The sequence below is a fragment of the Vulpes lagopus genome, chromosome X, assembly GCF_018345385.1.
Source record: "Vulpes lagopus strain Blue_001 chromosome X, ASM1834538v1, whole genome shotgun sequence".
Taxonomy (NCBI): Eukaryota; Metazoa; Chordata; class Mammalia; order Carnivora; family Canidae; genus Vulpes; species Vulpes lagopus.
In genome coordinates this window covers 51,661,010-51,683,600 of record NC_054848.1, presented here as the reverse complement: position 1 = coordinate 51,683,600, position 22,591 = coordinate 51,661,010, and the positions used below count along the sequence as shown (strand labels likewise).

Genomic DNA, 22,591 nt, shown 5'->3' with positions numbered 1-22,591 from the left:
AAGAGGACATTCCTTTCAGGAGGCAATACCTTCTGCTCTGCAATAAATTTAAGGTGATCTTTGCCTGTTTCTATGGGAGGCGCTATGGAAAATTTCAGAGACCTGCTACAGCCAGCCCCAAAAGCCTTGTTCCAAAGAGAGGCTGCAGGTAGGTAGGGATCTAATAGACGTTGAGTTCTAGCAAAGAAATTAGTCTGTGGTCATGAAATTCATACCTGGTAGGACAAAAGGATGCTAAGGGAGCATGGAGGAGGGAGGGTGAATGAAGAAAGAAAATGCCTAGGAGCTGGTTTCTCCCCGATAAATCTTTAATGGTAAAAGTAGTTCCCCTTTGAGTGCCTATGACCCCAGGGACATTTTATTTGTATCTCTCCAAGCACTTACTAATGCTGAATAGCAGCAGCGCCTTCATGCACAAAAATTCCTGCGGGGTGATTTGGAGCCATCCAAATTCTTGAGAGAGGTGCCTCATTCGGACACACTGGCTGTACATCCGGGACTTGTGCATGCGGTACCTGCAGAGGAGACATCCAGAGAAAGGAAAGGAGTAAGAAGGAAAGGGTTAACAATAAGCTGTGAGAGAATGTCTTTGGTTGCCCTCCCCTTCCCAGGTTCTCCAAGAAGAGCTAGCAGTTTCTCTGGGTGGTGCTTCATTGACAAGGAATGAGGTTGTTCTTTTTTCCCAAAATCCTGACATCCTGGTAACTACTCATCTTCCCTGGTCAGGATATGGGTTAGCACATGGAATTTTCAGGTCCCTGTGCCCTCTTATTTCCTGAGACAGAGACAGGAAAGCCTAACCAAATGAACACAATGGGCCAGGCACATGGTCTCCCTGACTACAGTTCTAATATCCCAGCTACAGCCAAAGCCAGAACCTGCCTTCCAGGCATCCCAATATGGAGTATTTCTAGGAGATAAGTTTTAGACATTAAATCCTAACATAAGGACACCAGGATCCCCAACTGGCCACAGTAATTTATCCTGTCAATCCCCCTGTCTTTTGGTATAAGTGTCATTTCCCTTGCTAGAAATTTTGTCACTTAAAAAAAAAACAAAAACAAAAAACCTCCCAGGGAAGAAGATTCCCCACTGTCCCTTCAAAATGAGTTCCAATGCTTATCAAATCAGCCAGGAAGTATTTCTGAATGTCCAATCTAAATGTACCTTGAAGAGGTACTCCTCATATACTGGTGGTTTCTTATCCCAGTTCAGGAGTAGTAAACACATGTGAGTTGTTTTTGTTACAGTGACTTGTCAACAGATCATCACATTAGCACCTATAAATTATATAGGGAACTGGCCAAGGTTTGAGCAGTTTCTCAGGGGGGAAAAACCTCTCTGTCTTATCACTGGCCATGGCAAGCCTCTATGAAGATAACAGCATCTTCCTGCTAGTTGGCCTTCCTGGTTTTCAGCATTTCAGAAATCGTGTGTGTGTGTGTGTGTGTGTGTGTGTGTGTGTGTGTGTGTGAGAGAGAGAGAGAGAGAGAGAGAGAGAGAGAGAGAGAGAGAGAGAGAATGAGAATGAGAATGAGAGAAAGAAAAAGACCTACAAAAACTGATTTTATATCTTGTGGAGAAAGGAAAGGGAATTTGACATCCACTGAAGTGGTGAGGAGAAAGACCTCCTAGAGCAGTAGGCTTGAAAGCTGTGGTTTGACATTTTGGTCCCCAAGCCACTACTAGCCTGTTCCATAGGCTAAGAAGGCCTGGTACTGGTTGGGTGGAAGGTCAGCATCCTATCTTAGAGAGATCTTGGCTGGCCTGGAGAAAAAGGGAAGGTGGGCAGATGGCATATTCAATTCAGGTTGGAGACCAGCTAGAAAGAGGAAGTATTTAAACAGTATCACAAGTCAACTGACCAAAGCAGTGTTGCTCCAAAGTCCTTCACCCTAGAGAATTTTTGAATAAGATCTGCTGACCCTGGGACCTGATCCAGCTCCAGTCTATACTGTACTTGCAAGCCTCTGTTGGTGATAACACTGCAGTTTTTTTACAGTTGAAATCACAGCCCTAATATGGAGGATTGATCTAACACTCCTGCAAGTCCCAGGGACAGAGAAATGTGGGAAAAAGAGAGAGAGAGGAGGAAAAGCAAGGGAAGGAATTCAGAGGGGAAGGGAACAAGAAGGAGAAAGGACAAAAAGAGTAGGGAGAGAGTTAGTGGAAAGAGAGAAGAGAGTGGAAGGTAGAAAATAAGGAGCAGGAGTGGAATTCAGGAAGAGAGCAGAGGTAGGTGAGAATAAAGGAGAGTGGTAAAAGAAGAGATGAAAATTGCAAAACACCAAGCACATGGTGAATGTTCAATAAATGACAAGTAGGAAGGTGCCATTATAATGCTACTCACCATTCTACAGACCCGAAGACTGAGGTTCAGAGATGTTAGGTAATTTATTCAGGGTCACATAGCTGGGGTCCCTGCCTATTACCCTCACAACATGAGTTCTCCCCAGAGAGGTTGATGAGGAGAGAGGAAAGCAGGCCTGATGACAGGGTTTGGTGTCAAAGAGATCAGGAAATGGGTTGGCTCAGAGTCCTTCTCTCTCCTTTTGGGCTTCAGCTTCCCTATGAGTATCTTGAGAAGGCTGGCAACAATTAGTGGCTTTCAACTGGAGGGGACTACCTCCCTAGGGAGCACTAGATGTATGTGGGAAAAACTTGGACTATTACAGTGACTGTGATCCTATTTGGTATTTAGTTGGCAGGTGCCAGGCCTGTTGAATATAAACATATTCCCATATGCAAGAAGATCCTACACAATGAAGAATTATTCCTCTGAAAATGTCACCAGCATTCCTGTTGAGAAATACTGGTTTAGATGTTTCTAGAGACTTGAAGAGCTCTACCATAGTGGTTCCTACAAGAGGAACAGGAGCACTGTTGTTTCAGGAGCTCTGGGGCTTGATGGGTCTAGGACCCTGCCCATGTTAGGAGTCTTGTGGTGCTTTCTTTTTTTTTAATATTTTATTTATTTATTCATGAGAGACACAGAGAGAGGGGCAGAGATATAGGCAGAGGGAGAAGCAGGCTCCCTCTGGGGAGCCTGATATGGGACTCAATCCCAGGATCCTGGGATCAGGACCTGAGCCAAAGGTAGACGCTCAACCACTGAACCACCCTGGCACCCCATCCTGTGGTGCCTTCTGAAGAGATACATGGGAGTGGGCCAGAAAGCTAAGGAGTGCCCAATTACTTATATCGAGGCAGAAAAGGAAATGAGGATTTAGAAAACAATCAACACCTTGCAAAGATTCAAGGGTCTTAGGGCTCTGGATGGGAAGGGTGGTGCAGGATGTTAATTCAATCACTGGAGGGTAGGAGTGAGAGTTACACACAAAGAGGGCTTTTAGAGGCCTACCCCAGAAGATGGCATCATAGGTAACTCTTTGGAAATCTGGAAACTATAAAGCAAGTTGTGCCAAAAGCCCAATGGTTATTCTTAGCTCCTGGCTACCAGAGTTAGCTGGGTTGGAAGAGGGCAGCTGGGGATACTCATTTTCCCCCATATGGCCCTGCTGTACTAGAAGGAACCAGTAGCCTGTACATTTTATTTTAAGGCTCTTCTGGGTTAGAGGGCTAGAGGGGAAGGAAGGTCAATTCCTGCCCTGACCAAAAGGATTCTCTGTGGTGAGACTGGCTCAAGGTCCTTGGGGAGAATTTTTTGGGCAGCTCCACTCACAATGCTATCAGGGGACCTCAAACAGCAAGCATAGAGAAAATTAACACTATTAGGGAAAGAGTATCAGAAAGCTACTTCTTTTTTATTTCTTGCCTATTATGGGACAGGCATTTCACATCCAGTAGCTTTCATTTTAGTCATCATAACAAACCATTTAAGAAAGTTGTATTTTATTAACAGACTGTGAAATTGAAGATCAGAGAAGTCAAGTCTTGCCCATAGATAGTGACACAGGAAATTATAGAACAGAGATTTTAGTTGAGAAAAGTGTAGTTCCCAAATCTCAGACCTTGGCCAAATTCATGAAGTATAAATAGAGCTGGTGGGCAGGCAAGCATAAATCAAATCTCTTTTTAGTATTTTTATTTACTTATTAAATTTTATTTAAATTTAATTAACATATAGTATATTACTAGTTTCAGAGGTAGAGGGAGGCGATTCATCAGATGCATATAACCACCAGTGTTCATTACATCACGTGTCCTTCTTAATGCCCACCATCCAATTACCCCATCCCCCTATCCACCTCCCCTCCAGTAACCCTCAGTCTGTTTCTTTTTTTTAAAGACTTTATTTATTTATTCATGAGAGACACACACACACACACACAGAGAGAGAGAGAGAGAGAGAGAGAGATAGAAAGACAGAGAGACAGAGAGACAGGGAGAGGGAGAAGCAGGCTCCATGCAGGGAGCCTGACATGGGACTCGATCAGGGTCTCCAGGACCACACCCTGGGCTGAAGGTGGCACTTAACCGCTGAGCCACACGGGCTGCCCGCCTCAGTCTGTTTCTTGTAGTTAAGAGTCTCTCACAGTTTGTCTCCCTCTCTGATTTCATCTCATTTTATTTTTCCCTCCCCTCCCCTATGATCCTCTGTTTTTGAGTTGGATGCTTAACCAAATGAGTCACCTAGGCACCACTTAAACCTTTTTTTAAAGAGAAAGGAAGTGGCTGGGCCAATGTCACATGGCCAGAGAGTGGTAGAGCTGCTCCTCCCTGTCACTTACCACCATGAGGCAGTATAAGAGCTGAGAGTTATACAGACATACTTTGAATTTTGTCACCAACATGCCTTGGGTGAGTCACTTTGTTTTGTTGAGCTTAATTCTTTTTTTTCTTTTTTAAAAGATTTTATTTATTTATTCATGAGAGACAGTGAGAGAGAGGCAGAGACACAGGCAGAGGGAGAAGTAGGCTCCATGCAAGGAGCCCGATGTGGGACTCAATCCCGGATCCCAGGATCACGCCCTGAGCCGAAGGCAGATGCTCAATCGCTGAGCCACCCAGGTGTCTCTGTTGAGCTTAATTCTGAGGGCTCAACGAGAATGGATTTAGAAACTATCTCCTATAGTCCTGGCACAGAGGAACTACTACAAACTGTGACTGGCAGTAGCCCTCAGTGGTAGCAAAGGGACCACGGGAACTTCAGCTTTCATAAGCGAGTCTCTTTGTCCATTCCCTACATTGCTTGGAGTGAAGGAGAGGGACCCTGACATGACGTTGAGATAATCTACAAGGCAGGTCAGAAACTGGCTAAAATACTAGGTCTTGGGTGGGAAAGGAATGGCTCAGAACCAATCCCCCATTGCTTCCCACCAGGTGGCCTTTCAGCAGGCCAAGCCACCTCAGGTTGGGAAGTCTGGTGGGAGCCTCTACTGCCTAGAGGTCAAATGGGCTACCCTCCACTGTTGCTCCCATTACCATCATCACCCCCAATCAGGTCTGGCCAGAGGTTATGTTTATGTGAGTTCTGGGCCCATGAGCACTTACTCATTGAAAACCAGGTCAGGGGCGAAGTAGAGCATCCTGGAGTTGACATTGGTGAAGGATCGCCAGCCCATGGCAAACACCATGAGCCCCATCCAGGAGTACTGAATGACTGCCATCTGGTCATCCACGTGCAGGTTGCGGAAGCCTAAAGATGAGGTACAGGCAGTGGTCAGACTGAGCAATTGATGAGCTGAATGAAGTCCCAGACCTCCACTAGGGTGAGAACCACTGGCACTCAGGCAGCTCCCAAGGAGCCCCAGGGGCCATTAATGCTGAGGAGCAGGGCCAGAACAAACTATATGGTGGGGATAATATTCCTTGCTCTCCTTATTTTAGTGAACTACTTAAATGAGATGATGATGGGAGGCAAAAGATGGTACTGTCAGTTGGAGGAGAGTAATAATCTAACACTGCTTATAATGAATAACTCTTTAACAAGTATATCACTTATATTAACTCATTTAATCTTCCCAACAATCCAATAAAAAGTAGATACAATTAGTAACCCCATTCTGTGAATCTGTAAAAGTGAATTACAGAAAGGTTAAGTAACTTGTCCAAGATCATAAGGCTAGTAATTGGCAGACCACATTCTAAAGCCAAGCAGTCTGACTCCAAAGAGCACAGGCTCTTGATTACTGGGCCTTCCTGAAGATGCAGTGTAATAATAATTTCTTCTATGTGAACAGCACTTTGCACTTTACAAAGACCTTTTCTAGCTATAATCTTATTTGTCCCTCTGACAACACTGTGAAATGGATTTTATTACATATCAGCATACGTTGGGATGCCTTTGATAGCCACTGACTTCTCTACACCACCTTTGGGCTCTCTCTCTTTTCTCTGATTCTCTTTCTGACTCTAACTTCCTGTTCATTATTTTCTATTCAACAAGTAACCAAGCTCTGCTAGCTTCCTACTCTGCCAATTCTGCCCTACTGCCATTATTATACACAAACAAGTTCTTTATGACCTGCCTCCTTAGACTAATTTCTTGCTACTTCTCAGATTTTAGGTTCTAATTGTTCTGAAACACTTAGTTTGCTGAATACACCACACTTTCTCATGCCTCTATAACCCTGCTATCTCTACACAGGCAGTTGCCTTTGCCTAGAATGCATTCCTCCCTCCTCAGGCTTTCCATCTGATAAATACCAATTCATCTTTCCAATATTCACTGAAAAGCACCTTCCTCTGTGAAGCCTTTACCAACTCATCTAAGCAGAAGATTTAAAGATTCTTCCTTTACCTTCTTACTGAACTTTGTATAGCCCTACCCAATTATAGCACTCCTTACACAGTACTGGGATTTACTTATGTACACATCTATCTCCTCCATAAGACTTGTTGATTCCTGAAGACAGGAACCATCCCTTCTGTTAACTTTCCTCCCTAGTACATAGCACAGTTCAGATATTTGAGTACACATCTTTGAAATATTAATTCAGTATTTATAATATTTATTAATTTGATATATTTATTAAATCAAATGGAATAAGAACCCCCAGTTTTTTTCATTTTATAAAATTAGAATTAGATGATATCCAAATTATCTCCCTTAGTCTCAGAGAACAGAGGTTCCTAGATGCTACTTCCACAATACCACACAGGTAGAATAGATGTAGCTATATTTTTCTGGAGGTTTTGAGGCAGCTGAATGTTTGGAGCATCACCTCAGAGCTCATCTCTTAACAGTATCCCATTTCTCCTTTCTTCAAAAGATCCAGAATTATCTGAAACTTTGCTTTGCTATATCTCGTTAGGAACACTTTCATGAATTTAGGTAAAGCTTCTAACTTTCCTTTTGATGACCTAATTTAACTCTCACAATAACCCAAGAGGGTAGACAATGTGACATCCATTTTGCCAACAAAGAATCCGAGGGCCAAATAAGTTCACTGACTTCCCCAAGGTCACACAGTCTATATGTGGCTGAATTGGGACTAGAACCTAGGTGTTCTGATTATCTACTTCAGAGCTTTTTCCACTCTACTGCTGAAGAACACAGCTCAAGCACTACCAAGGTCCTGAGTGTTTCTTAGCCACAGGCCCAGGTCTGAAGTCTACACTATCTAGACACGTTGTTCTGCTGGCTTGGTTCTTGCCTACCCTAAAACCCCATTTCCTCCTTCTTTTCTTTTAGGTCCCAAGCTTATCAGACATCAGGGACCACAGAGTCCCCATATCACCAGCACTGCAGCTCAATGAATTGGCTACAATCTTAGCTCTCAGGCCTGTGCCTCCCTTCTTCATTGTAGTGATATGCTGACAAACTAGCTTAAGTCTCAGACCCCAGAGTATCTCCTGCCAGAAGTCATTCTGTAGCACAGACCTCCTGGTACTGACTCTTCCCGGTAGGACACAAAAAGCAGGGACCAAGCATGGAACACCTCTTGGAGAAAGGGCCTGGGAGCTTGAAACCTGAACCTCTGAAGCAGAAGCAAGGAAAGACTTGGCTGCTTAGTGTGTGAATATGAGGGTGCGTAGGGAGAACAGGGATTAAACTATACAGGTACCAAAGAAGTCGTCAGTACTGATGATTTTTTTACCTCCTTGAGATGCCAGGGAACTAACAAAGAAGAGAAAAAAGGGAAAGCTTAGTTTGGCTGTAATACTAGTTGTAATAATACTAATGGTCCTTAGTGAGACCTCCTTTGTGCTCAATCCTAATTACTGTGTACACATCAGCAACATAGCAGGCTAATTTTCCTACAGGTCTAATATGATTACAATACCTAACTCTGTTTTCTAATGCTCAGCCTTTGAAGTCGCCTGCCCAGATAGCATGACTATTAAGTAAGGGATGACTTGAGGACAGTAGCCCCAGCCTCCAAGTTTACTTTAGCACATCTTCACTTAACACCTACTTACTACTGTTCTGGAGAAATAAAGAGGAGTCATCATCAGGTTCTGAAACACACCAAACAGGTGTGTTAGGGAGTAGAGAAAGTTTCACTGAGATTCTGGGAGTATGTTAGGGAGTAGAGAAAGTTTCACTGAGATTCTGTTTTCTCAATAAAATGTAGTCAACTATAATTTCTTAGCAATCTGCAGTGGAAGCCTGTAGTCTCATATCTAGTGTGGAGCACACATCCAAAGAAAGGCCAGTAGAGAAATTCTTTAGTGTTATAGTGCATCAGACAGCTAAGGTCTTCAAATAAGATAAATCATCCTTGGGATCCATGCATGAGCTTCTAGGCAAGGCTGGTGGCAGCTTCTAGGCAAGGCTGGTGGCAGCACTGAGATTCTGGGAGTGTGTTAGGGAGTAGAGAAAGTTTCACTGAGATTCTGTTTTCTCAATAAAATGTAGTCAACTATAATTTCTTAGCAATCTGCAGTGGAAGCCTGTAGTCTCATATCTAGTGTGGAGCACACGTCCAAAGAAAGGCCAGTAGAGAAATTCTTTAGTGTTATAGTGCATCAGACAGCTAAGGTCTTCAAATAAGATAAATCATCCTTGGGATCCATGCATGAGCTTCTAGGCAAGGCTGGTGGCAGCTTAAACTGATTTTAGTGAAAGCAGTGGCTTAGCATTCAAGCCTCATAATAATGACCCATCATTTACACAGCATCTTCTATTGTGTCCTCTTTCTATATAATCTCAATGTTACTAACAATTAGCAAGTTACTGATTGTTCTACCACCTCTGCAAATGTAAAAAACAGAAATGTAGACAAATGTAGACAAGTGATTTGCTCAAGGTTGCACAACTAGTAGTATATAGCTAAGATTCCAAATCAGAAGCATCTGATTATAAATACACTGTATACAATCTACTCATACACCCTCAAGTGGTAGGTATTATTTATTAATGTCCAGGTACTATCCTAGGTGATTTACATATATCATCACCATCACAGAAAACTTCTGACAAAATTTATTTAAGTAGATGTCTAGCATAGTGGCTTGCAAAGGACAGGCAGTCAATCTGCTGAATGAGCAAATAACGTGAACTAGTAGGTAATTACTGATGATATGAAAAACAGTTCTTATGAATGTAGTAACTGGCTTTCTTTTGAAGCTACCATTTTAAATGACTCAGGGTCAGAGATCATCTCCTCTGATGAGCTAGATCATGGACTGATACTGATTTGTAGACTTGTTAATATAGAAAGAGGGTTTCTCGGTTTGGGTGATGGGCTGAGGAAAGCCAGTGACCCCCAGGCATACAAACTTTTCCATAATGATTTACAGTAGGTTATTGTAAAGACCACCAAATTAGAAACCAGGCAACGTAAGCTCAAATTCTGGCTCCATTTGTTAAGTAACCCAAATGGAATGAGTTAGTTAACCTCTCCTCTCTGAGCCTTGTCATTTGAAATGGAAATCATAGCTCCTATGATTAACAGGGCTGCTGTGAGGATTAAGTGGAATCGGATCTACAAAAAGGTTCTCTATTCAAAAAATAGGATGATTTAAGTGGTTAGCAACAGCTAGAAAGATTAAACGGATTCTCTGTTACACACATGGCATTAAGACATCCAGCTGAATAAGTGATAAGAATTAAAGCAACTTTCTCTTTTTTGTGGTTTTTCCTCCCTCTGTGAACCCTCTGTTTTGTCACACTGCACACACAACCAGTCTGTGGGCCTTCTTACCAGTGATCTTATTGTCTAACCAACCTCGGCTTATCAAGCAAGGAAGGTGTTAGGATGGTCTGCTGGATGCCTGGGCCTTTTGAGTTAGAAAGAAAAAATAAAGGCTTGATAGCCAACAACATGCAATGTCTTAAAGGCAACAAGATCATATTATGATCCAGGTAGGCTCAGATGAGGCTCTGGACCCTCACTGGAAACCCCAGGGCTCTGGAACTATAGGGGAACCACACAGACTATGGGTAGAGTGGGATGAGGAAGGGATTTGGAATCAGGAGGGGACCTGGGCTTAAGTTCTGCCCCTGCTACTTTCAGACAATGTAACTGTAGCCAAGTACATCACTTCTTAGAACCTGAGTGTATTTCTCTCTTAAATAGGAAAAAGAATCCCTACTTTATAGTACTGTTATGAAGATCAAATCAAGTAATACAAATGAAACTGCTCTGTTCACTATCAATTTCCATCTGAATGGCAGCAATTCTTAGAAGGCAGGTTAATCTTTAACTCCGTAACAGGTTTAGGTTGCTGATGTTCCAAAAGAATCTTTGAATCATAGAATTTTAGGATTAAGACAACCCTTATAGAGTTTATGCTTCACTTGTCTCTAAACTGTGTTCCTTGAAGCCCTAAGATTCTGGAAGAGTGACCCAAGGCTTCTCTAAGGGTAGTGAGGGAGAGGTACTGGCTTTAAATCAACCAGCTCTACTTGGATCTGTATACAATGTTTTTAAGAAGTAAAGACTTTGGCTACTCAAGGAAAGTTTGTGAATCCTTGGAGAGGAGCTCTAAGGCTTCCTCAAGCTCTAATATTCTAATAATGCAACTTGTTCAAACAACAGATAGCCCTAGGGAGAGACTGAGTTCTCTATTACTGGAAGTAACCAAGCAGAAGTTAGACAAACACTTTGTATTTCTTTCATTATCACCTAATATTTCTTCCCACTATAATTCCTAAGGCAGTTTTAAAGAGCACTAAAAGAGTTTCTTGAGGCAAAATTTGACAACCATCAATTTAGGCCCAACTATTCCTCACATAGTATAGGTGAAGAAACTGAGACCCAGAAAAGGGAAGGGGTCACACAATAAGGCACCAGTAGAGCTAAGACTAGAACCTAAGTATTCTGACTCCCAACCTTTTCTTTCTACCATACTGTATTCTTTAGATCTCCCATGGTATGAGGGTAATACTGAAGACAGAATATCAGTCAGGCTCAAGACTATCTTTGCAGGTATACCTGTGTGTGCACATGTAGAAGAGTACCTTAAAGCATAGAAGGGTATGTCCGTGTGATCTCTGATTATGGGGAAATGTGCTATGTCTGTGGCTTAAACATCCAAACGTGATCACTGTGTGCTGATGTGAGGGACATGGGATACTCTATAATGCTGCTCTTCTCTTTGATTTATGAACTTCCTTATTTTTAAAGTGGGCATTATACCAATCTCTCCCCTTCATAGGGTTATGGTGAGGACTGCATAAGTTAAGACATGGTGCGGGCCCATAGGAGCAATTCACTAAATACGCTCTCCCTTATCCCATGCCCACACTTCTGGTTTCCTTACCTGGCAAGGCCTTGGCCCACTTGACCACATGTACAAGCTGCCTTTCACCCAATTCATTAAGGCTAGAGAGCAAGGCTGCAAAGGAGTCGGGCTGGTTGTTGTCATGTCCAGCACACACCACGCCTGGCTCGATGGCTTCAAGGACATTCAGAAAGATGGGCTGACACTCATAGCCTTCAATGTGTGACACCGTCAGCTTCTGGGTTGGCTCCTCAGTGGGGCTGGTGACATTGGAAGCCTCTCCTTCCTCTTGCAGTTTCAGATTCCCCAGTTTCTTTAGCTTCCGGGCTATTGGGAAGGAAAGGAAACTTGGATTCATTTATCAATGGCCAAACACACAAATCACCTACCCTGTGAGAAAGGTTGCCTAAGCTAAGAAAATAAGGATATTCCTTCTCTCTGGTCACAGAATCTAAACTCCTTAAGGACAAGTGCTCAGTTTAAACACTGGCTGAATGAATGATTTATCGTTCTAAAATCCTACTAAACCCAAATTGTCATATCTTGCTTTCTCCTCAGTCCCACCTTGGATTTAAGAAATGGGAATTTCCTCATGTTACTTTTTCTACTGAATACAGATAATTGTCAGACATTATGCCCATAGTTGAACATACGCCATAACACACATACTGATCTTCTTCTTTAGAAAAGGGGAGATTGAGAAGCTAAAGGGCTGAAATCCTCAATATTACCAAGGGAGTAACAGAATATCCCTGACTCTGTCTGTAAAATGGGAACCATACTAAGAGGCAGCTATGAGAAAGGATGATAGAAATCACATCTTTTAAAAACAATAATAATCCCAAACTTAAACCTTAAGAATCATCCTCACCCCATCCGCCCCATTCTTGCACACGCACAATTTAGAGGTACCTGGGCATCCTGATATTTACTTTGTGTTATTTTCCCTAGCATTTATATTGGCAGAAATATAAATAATTGAAAAGGTCATAACTTTGAGGCCTAGCACAGGCAGTTGCACTGGGGAGAACCATAAACCTCTTTTTATCTATAAATAAAACAAAGAGATAAGTTGATTGCTCAATTTAAATGGATAATTACAACAAAATCTATTGCTGATATGTTATTGGGTCCTATAGAAAAAGAAACTTTTCTGGAATTGATTTGCAGCTCTAATTAGAAAAATAAGTCCTGCAAACTCCAGTCATAGTGCAACTCAGTAAGTTAATGCAAAAATGGATCACATGTTGGATCAACAACTAGGATAGAGGAAGAGAAAATGGTGGTGTGTAAGAGGAGCACAGAGAACTCAGGACAAAGTAACAGGGGAGACTGGAAAAATCAACCCTAGTGCAAGATGACACTGTCTAGCCACCATTTCTGTAGGGCTTGCACATTCTGTGATAAAGAGATATGCACACATGCTGTCAACTCCCACCTCCCACCTTCCATCAAGGGCATGGGATGGAAGGTATGGGCCCATCTACTACCAGATTTAGAGGCTTGGCCCCCAAAATACCATCTGGTGAACCCATGTCAGCAAGGGTTCCACAGACTGGCAGTGCCTCCTGGGTCTATTCCCTTGGTACAGTTTCTAAAGGTAGACCCCATCTTTCTCATCACTAGCAGTTTCTGGCCTTGAGCTCAGGAACTGAAAGACCATGTAGTTCCCCATTCCAGCCTGAAAGAGGACAGAGATGTAATTAGCCCTATGCCCAAAGCAACTAAGAAAAAGAACGGTAACTATTTTCCAGGGTTTTCCATATGCCTCACTTCGTGAACACATTGCATCATTTAATTCCACAATGATTTTAGATCAGGAATAAATCCTATCCCTGTTTTACACGTGAATAAACTCAGGAAACACAGCTATCAAGAAAGAGAACCCAATATTCTAAACTAGTCTGTTCACTACAAAGGCTATGTTCTTTCTACTATATCATGCTGCCTCCTCAAGGTCTCTGAAGCCCTGAACCCTACTTCTAGCCAAACAGCAGAGCTGAGGAGTGGGGCTGGGGTTATATCTTCCCTGATTTCCATCCTCACCCTTGATTCCAAACTTCAGTAACTAGCATCAGATCCAGAAGACAAGAGGCAGGAAACTATGAACATACTCTAGTCATGTGCCCAAAGTAGAAACAGGTTTAGAGCACTATAGTGGCCTAAAAATTCACAGCATGACAAAGTAGAAAGGGTCTTTAGAAACCACCTCATCCAAGGGTCACAGATTCAATATACCTTTAGGGTGTACATAGATAATGCAGTGGTGTGTGCATGTGCGCATGTGTGTGTGTGTTTGTGTGTGTGTGTGTGTGTGTGTGTAGGTGAATGGCAGAAACTCTGGTGAACCAGAGTAAATGACTACTGGCCTTCCTGGCTTTGCCATACACATGCATGTGCACACACACATACACAGAACCCTAGAAGGCAACTGTGTAATATTTAAAAATTTTCCTGGAACTCATCTGTATTTCAAAGTTAAATTCAGTCCTTAGCTACCATTTTGGGACTTCTGACATTAATCCACCCTTTCAAGTCAAAGATGGGGATGCTGAGGCCAGAAAGAGTGAGGTCACCTAGTGGCAGAGCTAAGAGTAAAACCCTGGGGTTTTATTGCTTTTTTTTTTTTTAAGATTTTATTTATTTATGAGAGACACACATTAAGAGAGGCAGAGACACAGGCAGAGGGAAAAGCAGGCTTTATGCAGGGAGCCCTATGTGGGACTCGATCCCAGGACTCCAGGATCATGCCCTGGGCTGAAGGCAGACGCTCGACCGCTGAGCCACCCAGGCATCCCTTATCCCTTTTTTAAAAAAGATTATTTATTTATTTATTCATGAGAAACACACAGAGGTAGAGATATTGAAAGAGGGAGAAGCAGGCTCCCCGTGTGGGAGCCCAATGTGGGATTCCATCCCAGGACCCCAGGATCACAACCTGAGCCAAAGGCAGATGCACAACCACTGAGCCACCCAGGTGCCCCGGGGGTTTCTATTCCTAACCCAGAGTTCCCTGTGCTACATCGGCTCTCTTTTAGATTAACTTGTTTTTTGTCTATCACAGTACTTACCTTTCTGAGCTCCTTCTAGATATACACTGTCCAACACACTAACTACTGGCCACATGTGGCTACTTTAATTTAAATTAATTTAAATTAAAGAAAATTAAAAATCTAATTCCTTAGTCTGACTGGCCACATTCAAGTGCTCAGCAATACAGACAGAACATTTCCATCATCTCAGAAAGTTCTATGGAATAATGCTGTGAATCTAGACTGTTCTCTGGGGCAGTTGTCTCATTTGTCATGCCCTACTCATGCTATTGATAAAAAAGAAAAGAATCTAAATAAATTTTATACAGATGAATCCATGGGCTTTTCTGAAAGGTATGGGGACAAAGCAATTGGTGCTGGTGCAATCAGTGCAGTGCACTCTGTCACCTCTACTCTCCCACCAGTGACTCAGATCTCACTGGGGTGATTACTCGTGGACCTAAGCAAATTCATTACAAGCAAAATCAATATGTGCAGAGACTGTGGGGAGAGTCCATCAACATGAAATCACTCCCCCTTTTCTGCATAGTGCTAATGAGAACTTTGCTGATATTTTCACATCCTCCTCCTCTAGATATATATGATACCAGCTTAAGGCAAAGAAGCTGCATTCACACTTGCCTCTAGGACCCAGGTAATGTGCTGTCCCTGCAGCCACAGTGGCCCAAGCTGCACCAGGTGTTCTGGCCTCTCTGCCTGAAGAGGGTGACTATACTGGACATAATTGAAATCAGATTCCATTAATTCTACCAGGGGATCCTCTGTTCTCTTTCTGCAGCAGAGGCCAGCATGTTGCTAGACTACTTGGAATGCTGGACAATGAGGCTTGCTAGTCTCAGCTGTTACTCAATGCCCAAGGCCTTGTTTTCTTCCATGAAGGCCACCCCCACACCCCTCTTTCCTCCTGCACCTGAGCCCCAGAGTCAGATCTAATTCTTTCATGTGAGGCACAGGCCTGCCAGTTCCTCTTATAGGAGAGACCCATTGGTTTACATAAAATGAGTGGTAAAACCAGGAGAAAAGGGAGTAAAGGTGGATAGTCTAAAGGTGTTTGAGTTGCTCTGCAGCTCTTCCCTGTCTTTCAGTCTCAGGTCAGATCAGTGACAACAAAGGGCCCCTGTCAAGTTCCTTCCCTTTCCCTACCTGTCCCCCCTCTTTAAGGGACCAGAGCACCTGACATGATGTCTGGATCCTGCTGCCTGGATCCTATGGAGAACTCACTTTTCAGCCTGGTGGCATTAGATCCCTTTGAGGGCTGTTTCTATAGTACCAGAGAAAGATTTTTCAATTCAGGTTCCATGGTGTATCCCCAAGGAGAGGTAGCTGTGATTTATATGTAGCTTCTATAACCACTGTGACCTTTAGGTACTATTCTAGCCTCATTTCTTGCCACCTCAAGATAAGAGGCCTTCTCATCCATGGACAGGGAAGAGGCAAGTGAGGTGAAACTCCCCAAGTTTTAGAAAACTTGAATCAGGGACACCTGGGTGGTTCATATTGTTAAGCATCTGCCTTTGGCTCAAGTCATCATCTCCAGGTCCTGGGATAGGGTCCCATGTCAGGACTCTCTCCCCCTTCTCCCTCTCCCTCTCTGCCTCCTCACTGCTGCCCCTCCTACCATGCTCATGTTCTCTCTGTCTCAAATGAATAAATAAAATCCTAAAAAAGTAAACTTGAATCATTCTCCCTATGTCAAAGATGTTTCTCTTCTTCATATCTCACCTTAAAATTGGGAGCATAAAAGAATCACTTTCTCTGGTAGGTGGACTGCTGAGATGGCAGCCAAGAGTCCTGATCCCTGGTTGTTCACACATCTTCTTCTACTTAGTCAAACACTAATCTACTTGTGGCTGTGAAAGCACTGGATAGATATAATTAAGGTCATAATTAAACTGAATTTTAAGGTTGGTTATCATCAATGGGCCTCGGCTAATCAGATGAACCCTTAAAAGGGACTGGGCTCTTTCTGGAAAGAAATTTATGGAGTCAGGGGGTACTCAATATAAGGCAGATTCTCTGTCACTGGCTTGGAAGGTGGAGGGATCAACGTGCCAAGGAATGAGGACAGCCTCTAGGGGCTGAGAGCAGCCTCTGGATGGTAGCCAGAAAGGAAATGGGAACCTTAATCCTACAACTGCAAGGAACTGAATCCTGTCATAATCACATGAACTTGGATGAGAACCTTGAGCTCCAGATTAAAATGCAGGCTGGCCAATACCTTGATTTCATACTTGTGAAACCCTGACCTGAGAAACCAGTCAGGCTTTGTCAGACTTTTGACTTACAGAACTGTGAACTGATAAATAGGTACTGTTTGGAGTTGCCAAATTTGTGGTCATTTGTCATGCAGCAATAAAAAATAAATACAGTCCTCTTACAGAAGTGTGGCATTGGGCAAGATAACAGGCTTCAGAGTCAGATGACCTTAAGGTCAAATACAGCTATGTCAATTACTTGCTTAGTATCTTTGAACTCTTTGCTCTCACAGCTTTTCTGAGATTTCGTTTCCTTATTTGTAAAATGGGGGTTCCACCACCTAGTTCTTAGGACACTCATGAAAACTAAATGAGAGAGAATGCCTGGCACATAATGAGCCTCCCAAAATGATTCCTTCCCTCTCCATCCATTTCTAATGAGTAGAGAGTGAATGGTTTGCAGGTGACCAAATTCAGGCACGGGGAAGAAGGAACAGCAGGATTAAGAAAGCCAGATACAGCAGGGAAGAGTAACACATTATAAAATGAAAAACAACGATTGAGTTTCTTCTGCACATAACTGCCTGTAAAACTGAATTCAGTTCTTAAGTGTAATTCTAAATGCTAAGTAAACATAAAGACATGTTTGCTGCAGGGCTGCAAATTCTTTGTGAAACCAGCCTAGGCCATACTTCTATGCACGTATAGGAGTAAGTGTGTCTGCACAGGTGCTTGGGTATTCCAGTGCTTAAATAAAGGGATCGTGAACTCAAATATCTTCACTAGTCAGGCACATATGTAAATAAGTAAAACTGCCTAGCACACAAAAATAAGGTAGGCTGGGGACAGTGAAAGTGATTGATACCCTGGCTGGGGGCAGTCTATGACAATTTCCTAAACAAAGGCTGTGCTGGGCAAACAGAATGTTGTCAGTGAATACTGGCCTGGGGAAAGCTAGTTTGTGGCCTCTTGCTTACATCACCCTGGCAGACCATCTTTTCACCCACTGAGACTGTAGTCAGGGGATCTAATTGTGCAACTTCAGGCTTAGAAGATCAGATGGACATTGCATTGGGATCCAGGGGAGCTCAGTGTATGACCTTGGGAACATCTTTTTCCTTCTTTTGCACTTGGTTTTCTCATATGTGCATAAAAGGCAGTAGTGAAGATCAAAGAACATGGAGCCAGACCATCTGATGTAGAAAGCCTGGCTCTATACTTACTGGCTGTGTGATTTTGGAAAAGACCTAGCCTCTCTGTGCCTCAATTTACTCATCTGCAAAATGGGGATATCATTAATACCTAAATAATAAAGTTTTTAATGAGGAATATATAGATACTGTGGTGGCACCTGTGAGTAAAGAGATGATTCTACACCACTAGAAGGACCCTCCAAGACCGAAGCATGATGAAAAAATGCACTAAACTTAAGGAGGCACAATGGAATGAGGACATCAAAGTTCTAAAACATTATTTACAATTAAAGGCTTTTTATTATTGTGGTGGTTAATTCAGAGTCTTATGGGATACGTGACCTCTAACGTATCTTTTGACTTCTCTTGTACTTCAGTTTTCTCATCTATATATTGGCTCCAATCTCACCTGACTACAGCGTAGGATAATTATTAGGAGGAAATAAAATGATCTCAGTGAAAGTGTTATACTGGTAAAAGTATATGCCAATGGGCAGGCTATGATGCTTTCCAAGAGTGGATCTTTGTTTTCCAATAGTGGATCTTCCAATAGTGGATCAATAGTTCTGAAAAACTACTTAAGGTGGCAACGTATAAGAAGCATTGCCTCCCACTTTGGGCATCTGGTCTCAGGCCAGAGGTTGAGGGCCAACCTGACAGGTTTTGGAATCCTAAAAGAATAATAGGATCATCTCACAGGGTTGTTGTAATTTGCCCCAAGAGAAAGCATGCTAAGACAAAGGTGCTTAGAACTGAGTAAATTCTGTAAGTCAATAAATTATGCCTTTTGCTAGCTCCTAGGCCCCACACTGCTGTTTCATCCCCTTTATTGGAATCAGGTAAACTTCTTTCTGAATAAGATAACTGATGAAACATACAGAGTTTCCACAGGGATTGAAATCAATTAGGAGTGAGAATCAGAATTATAAGACCCCCGGACATCCACTCTACTATGCAATTAGAGCCTCAAGAGGTCTACAAATTCCACTAGGGCCCCCAAGAGGATGCAAAGTGAGTGTAAGCATCTGGCTTCTTCTTTCAAATCAGAATGCCAGTGCTTTATTTCGTATCTACATTTGGGCCTCTTCATCAGATTTTGAAGAAAAGGTTACATTGCCAAGAAAATGCTTGAGGGCCCCAGCTCTTATCTATTCCTTCCTCTCCCATTCAAACCAATCCCTGTTTTAAAGAGGAGTAGACTGAAGGCCAAAGCCGTTTTGTCCCAGGTCACACAGCTAGATAGTAGCAGATCACAAAACAGACACAAGTATCCTGACTTCCAGTTGGAGATGAGTGGGGAAGAAGGACAGGGACAAAAGACAGGGAACAGAGCCAGTCTCTGGCAAGCATGGAATGAAAGATTAGTAAGGGGTGCATCCAAATATAAGTGTACACTAATAAGTATAGGCCAAACTTTCTCAGGCAAGACGCCCTCTTGGTCCTCTCCCCCATGCCTCCATTCTCCTCCCAGTCCCATTTCTGAGTCAGAGAAATAGCCTGCAAAAGGAATATCAAATTTTATCTTTCAAGGTTTATTGTTGGACTATTTAGTCTAATGGTTTTTAGTTCACGGAGGGGTAAATGTAATTAATAATAAAATGATATGCAATGCTGCATAGCCTTGCCAAAGCAAAGGATCTGGCAGAAACTATTTCCAAGTCTCTTTATGACTAGTGAGCCAAAAGAAAGGGGGTCACTGTCCAGATGCCATCCTGGGTGAGGGGCACAGAGTCATTACCAAAAATCTGCTCATGTGAAATTGTAGAGCCTGGAAACGCTTTCACATACCAGGCTTTTCCACTGGAAAAAGTAACTACATGAATTTAGAGCATACATGCTTTTACAATTACATTTAAACTGACATTAAAAACAAATGTGAAACAGCCCAACCCGAACAGGTCAGCATGACCTGGAAAGCAAACGAGAAAAAAAAAAAAAGAAAAAGTAAAAAAGGCTCAAAGTTAACAGCATTAATTCTGTCAGTCTGTTGTAAATAAGAAAATACCACAGATATATTATTAGTGGCTTTATTAAGGAAAATTCACTAGCAGAAATATGCAACTTTCAAACAAATAGAAAGCAGTTAAAAAATAAACTACATTAGCCTTTCAATCCACATTAGGGAACCTCTTGTTGGCCTGGAGATTAAAATTCTGTCCCAGGGAGTGGGAAACTCCCCTCCCTCCTGAAGTCCTTCTTTGGCTTTTCTCCAGAATGTTGCTGAGTCAGGGGAAAGAGAGAGAGAGAGAGAGAGAGAGAGAGAGAGAGAGAGAGAGAGAGAGTAGGTGGAGACAGGAGAAAGAAGAGGGTGGAAGATGCAGGCCCCAGGCAAGCCAGAGACAGTGCTCTGACTCTCATATTTGTCTGCCTCTAGTCTCAGGACTCCACATCCACCAGAAGAAAACTGGTTTCAACATGGAGCCTTTGGGGCAGAGACCAAGAACAGTAAGATATTACCAACTCCAAGCACTTCTCCTCTTAGAATAATGCAAAGTTTGAGGATGGCTTGAGAGAAGAACAAGACCTCATACTTGATGGAGAGGCAAGTGGACGAGGAGTACTGGGGTACTGTGGGGGAACTAAGGCTAGAAGTAAGGGGTGGAGTCTGATCTACTTTGCCCTTTCATTCTAACCTAACTCTGGGAAACGAACTGGGGGTGGTAGAAAGGGAGGTGGGCGGGGGGTGGGGTGGGGGTGACTGGGTGACGGGCACTGAGGGGGGCACTTGATGGGATGAGCACTGGGTGTTATTCTATTTGTTGGCAAATTGAACACCAATAAAAAATAAATTTATAAAAAAAAACAGGAAATAAGAGAAGTTGGCGCTGGTTTTTTTCAATTTTGAGTTCCTCCCTCTTTATGAAAGGGCTAAGAGTATGTGTTTCTACAAACAGAATCTTCTTGATTTTGGGAATAAGGCAAAAATAACTTACTCTGGTCTCCTGGTCTGTTTGGAGAGAGGGGCCAGCTGGCTTCTTAGGGCTGCTCCTCCAGGAGAAGCAGAAATCTGGTCCTTGTTCACTGCACTTATGTGGATCAACTACTGCCTTCATCTATGTGATGGGGCCTGAGGTTAAAATCTAGGTCCTTGGCAATGGTCCAGCAAAATGGAGGTAAGGGAAAACTCACAAGTTGAAAAGCAAATAAAAATGGCCACAGGAGCTGCAGATAGGCACAGTGGCTTCCTGTTCCAGGTAGCACTTGGAGTCCCATCAGCAAAGCTTCTTCCTGGCAGCACACTGTAGAAAACCAGCAATCAAGCCAGAGCTTCACTTCATCCAACCACCTGAGTGCCATCACATATGATCAAGAGTAATCAAAGGGCACACTGCTAATGCCAAGTCGTATTACAAACTGACAACTGTGATAGTACTGCATGAATGATAATTGATTATTCTAGAGCTAGTCCTCACAACACGCCTGTGAGGTAGGGAAATGATCGGTCCCACTGTGGGGAGTTGTTAACCAAGAAGGCGGCCCCCAGCTCCAATGTTGACATCTGCAATTGAGGAGCAAACGCTTGACACACTAAGTCTCATGTTCCAAGGTGTTTTCAAGTTATCCATTGGAACCCATTAGAATCCTTATTCTGAATGAAGCTGGTCAGCCTTCCTTCAGTGTCTGGTTGTTTTGAGATGTTTGCATTTGCCAACCCGGAATTTTTCTAATATGAAAATAAAGAGACAGGGTGAAATGTGGCAACTTAAAGAGGGCTTGTACCCAGCAGTCTCCATAATCAGATGCCTGAGTGAGGTCCTCTGATTTAAGAGGCAGCATGCAAAACTGGGCAAAGGGAGTGGCTGCCATTTTAGACTGGGGCTTCTTTTCTCTTTTCCTACCTCCCTGTAAGACAGGCAAGGGGGAGAAAATGGAAAATTCTTTCCTTAGATTTGTTTTCTTCCTCCTTTCTTTTCTGCCTTATTGACAAATATACTAAGGAGCTTATGCATATGCTTGTGTGTGCCTCCTTGTACACAGCGGGCAATAATTAGTTTGTGGGGGTGGGGGATGTGGAGGAAAAGAAGAAGGTAGAATTTAACAGTCTCATTACAGCTACTCAGAGCTCAGCAGAGCCTCCCTATTTGGTCTTCTGAATTTCTTGCAGCAGCGAAAAAATCCCATGATATTAAGAGCATTATTACTCAGCCTGGAGATGGGAATGCTTCGAAACTAATGTCTCTGTGCCTAACAGCTCACTAATCAAAGTGTCTATGCCTCATTTTCCACCCCGGGGAGAGTCCTCAGTCTCACTGTGGCCAGCTTGACACACCGCCCTGTGCAGGCCTGGGCTGGTGACCTTTTTATCTTGGTCAAGATCCAGATTTTCTTCTTAGTTCTAAATGCCAGTCCAAGTTTTGTGCAGGTGATTTCTTCAGGATTTGTGCTTACATTTTTAAAACTGCTGGCTGCTAGAAGGCTGAAATGTCCCTCAACAATCAATTTTCACTTCAACCACAGAACCATTGGTCCAATGGTGTACTCAGCAGGGGAAAGAAACCCATTTCTATGCCTGGCTTAAGAGATCTAAAAAGTACAGCTAAGATTGAGTAGACTGAGGAAAGTGGAACCTGATTTT

The 22,591-nt window shown here is 42.9% G+C and overlaps 1 protein-coding gene across 1 annotated transcript in view; it reads right to left on the bottom strand.

Moving 5' to 3' along the window:
• The window catches only part of AR (androgen receptor), a 194,426-nt gene that overhangs the window by 7,936 nt on the left and 163,899 nt on the right, over positions 1 to 22,591 (bottom strand). Inside the window, exons 4-6 of the mRNA XM_041740757.1 lie at positions 11,614 to 11,901; positions 5,455 to 5,599; positions 385 to 515 (exon numbers count right to left, since the gene is read on the bottom strand). Of these exons, the coding sequence (XP_041596691.1) occupies positions 385 to 515; positions 5,455 to 5,599; positions 11,614 to 11,901 (564 nt within the window). The remainder of the gene's footprint in view (positions 1 to 384; positions 516 to 5,454; positions 5,600 to 11,613; positions 11,902 to 22,591) is intronic.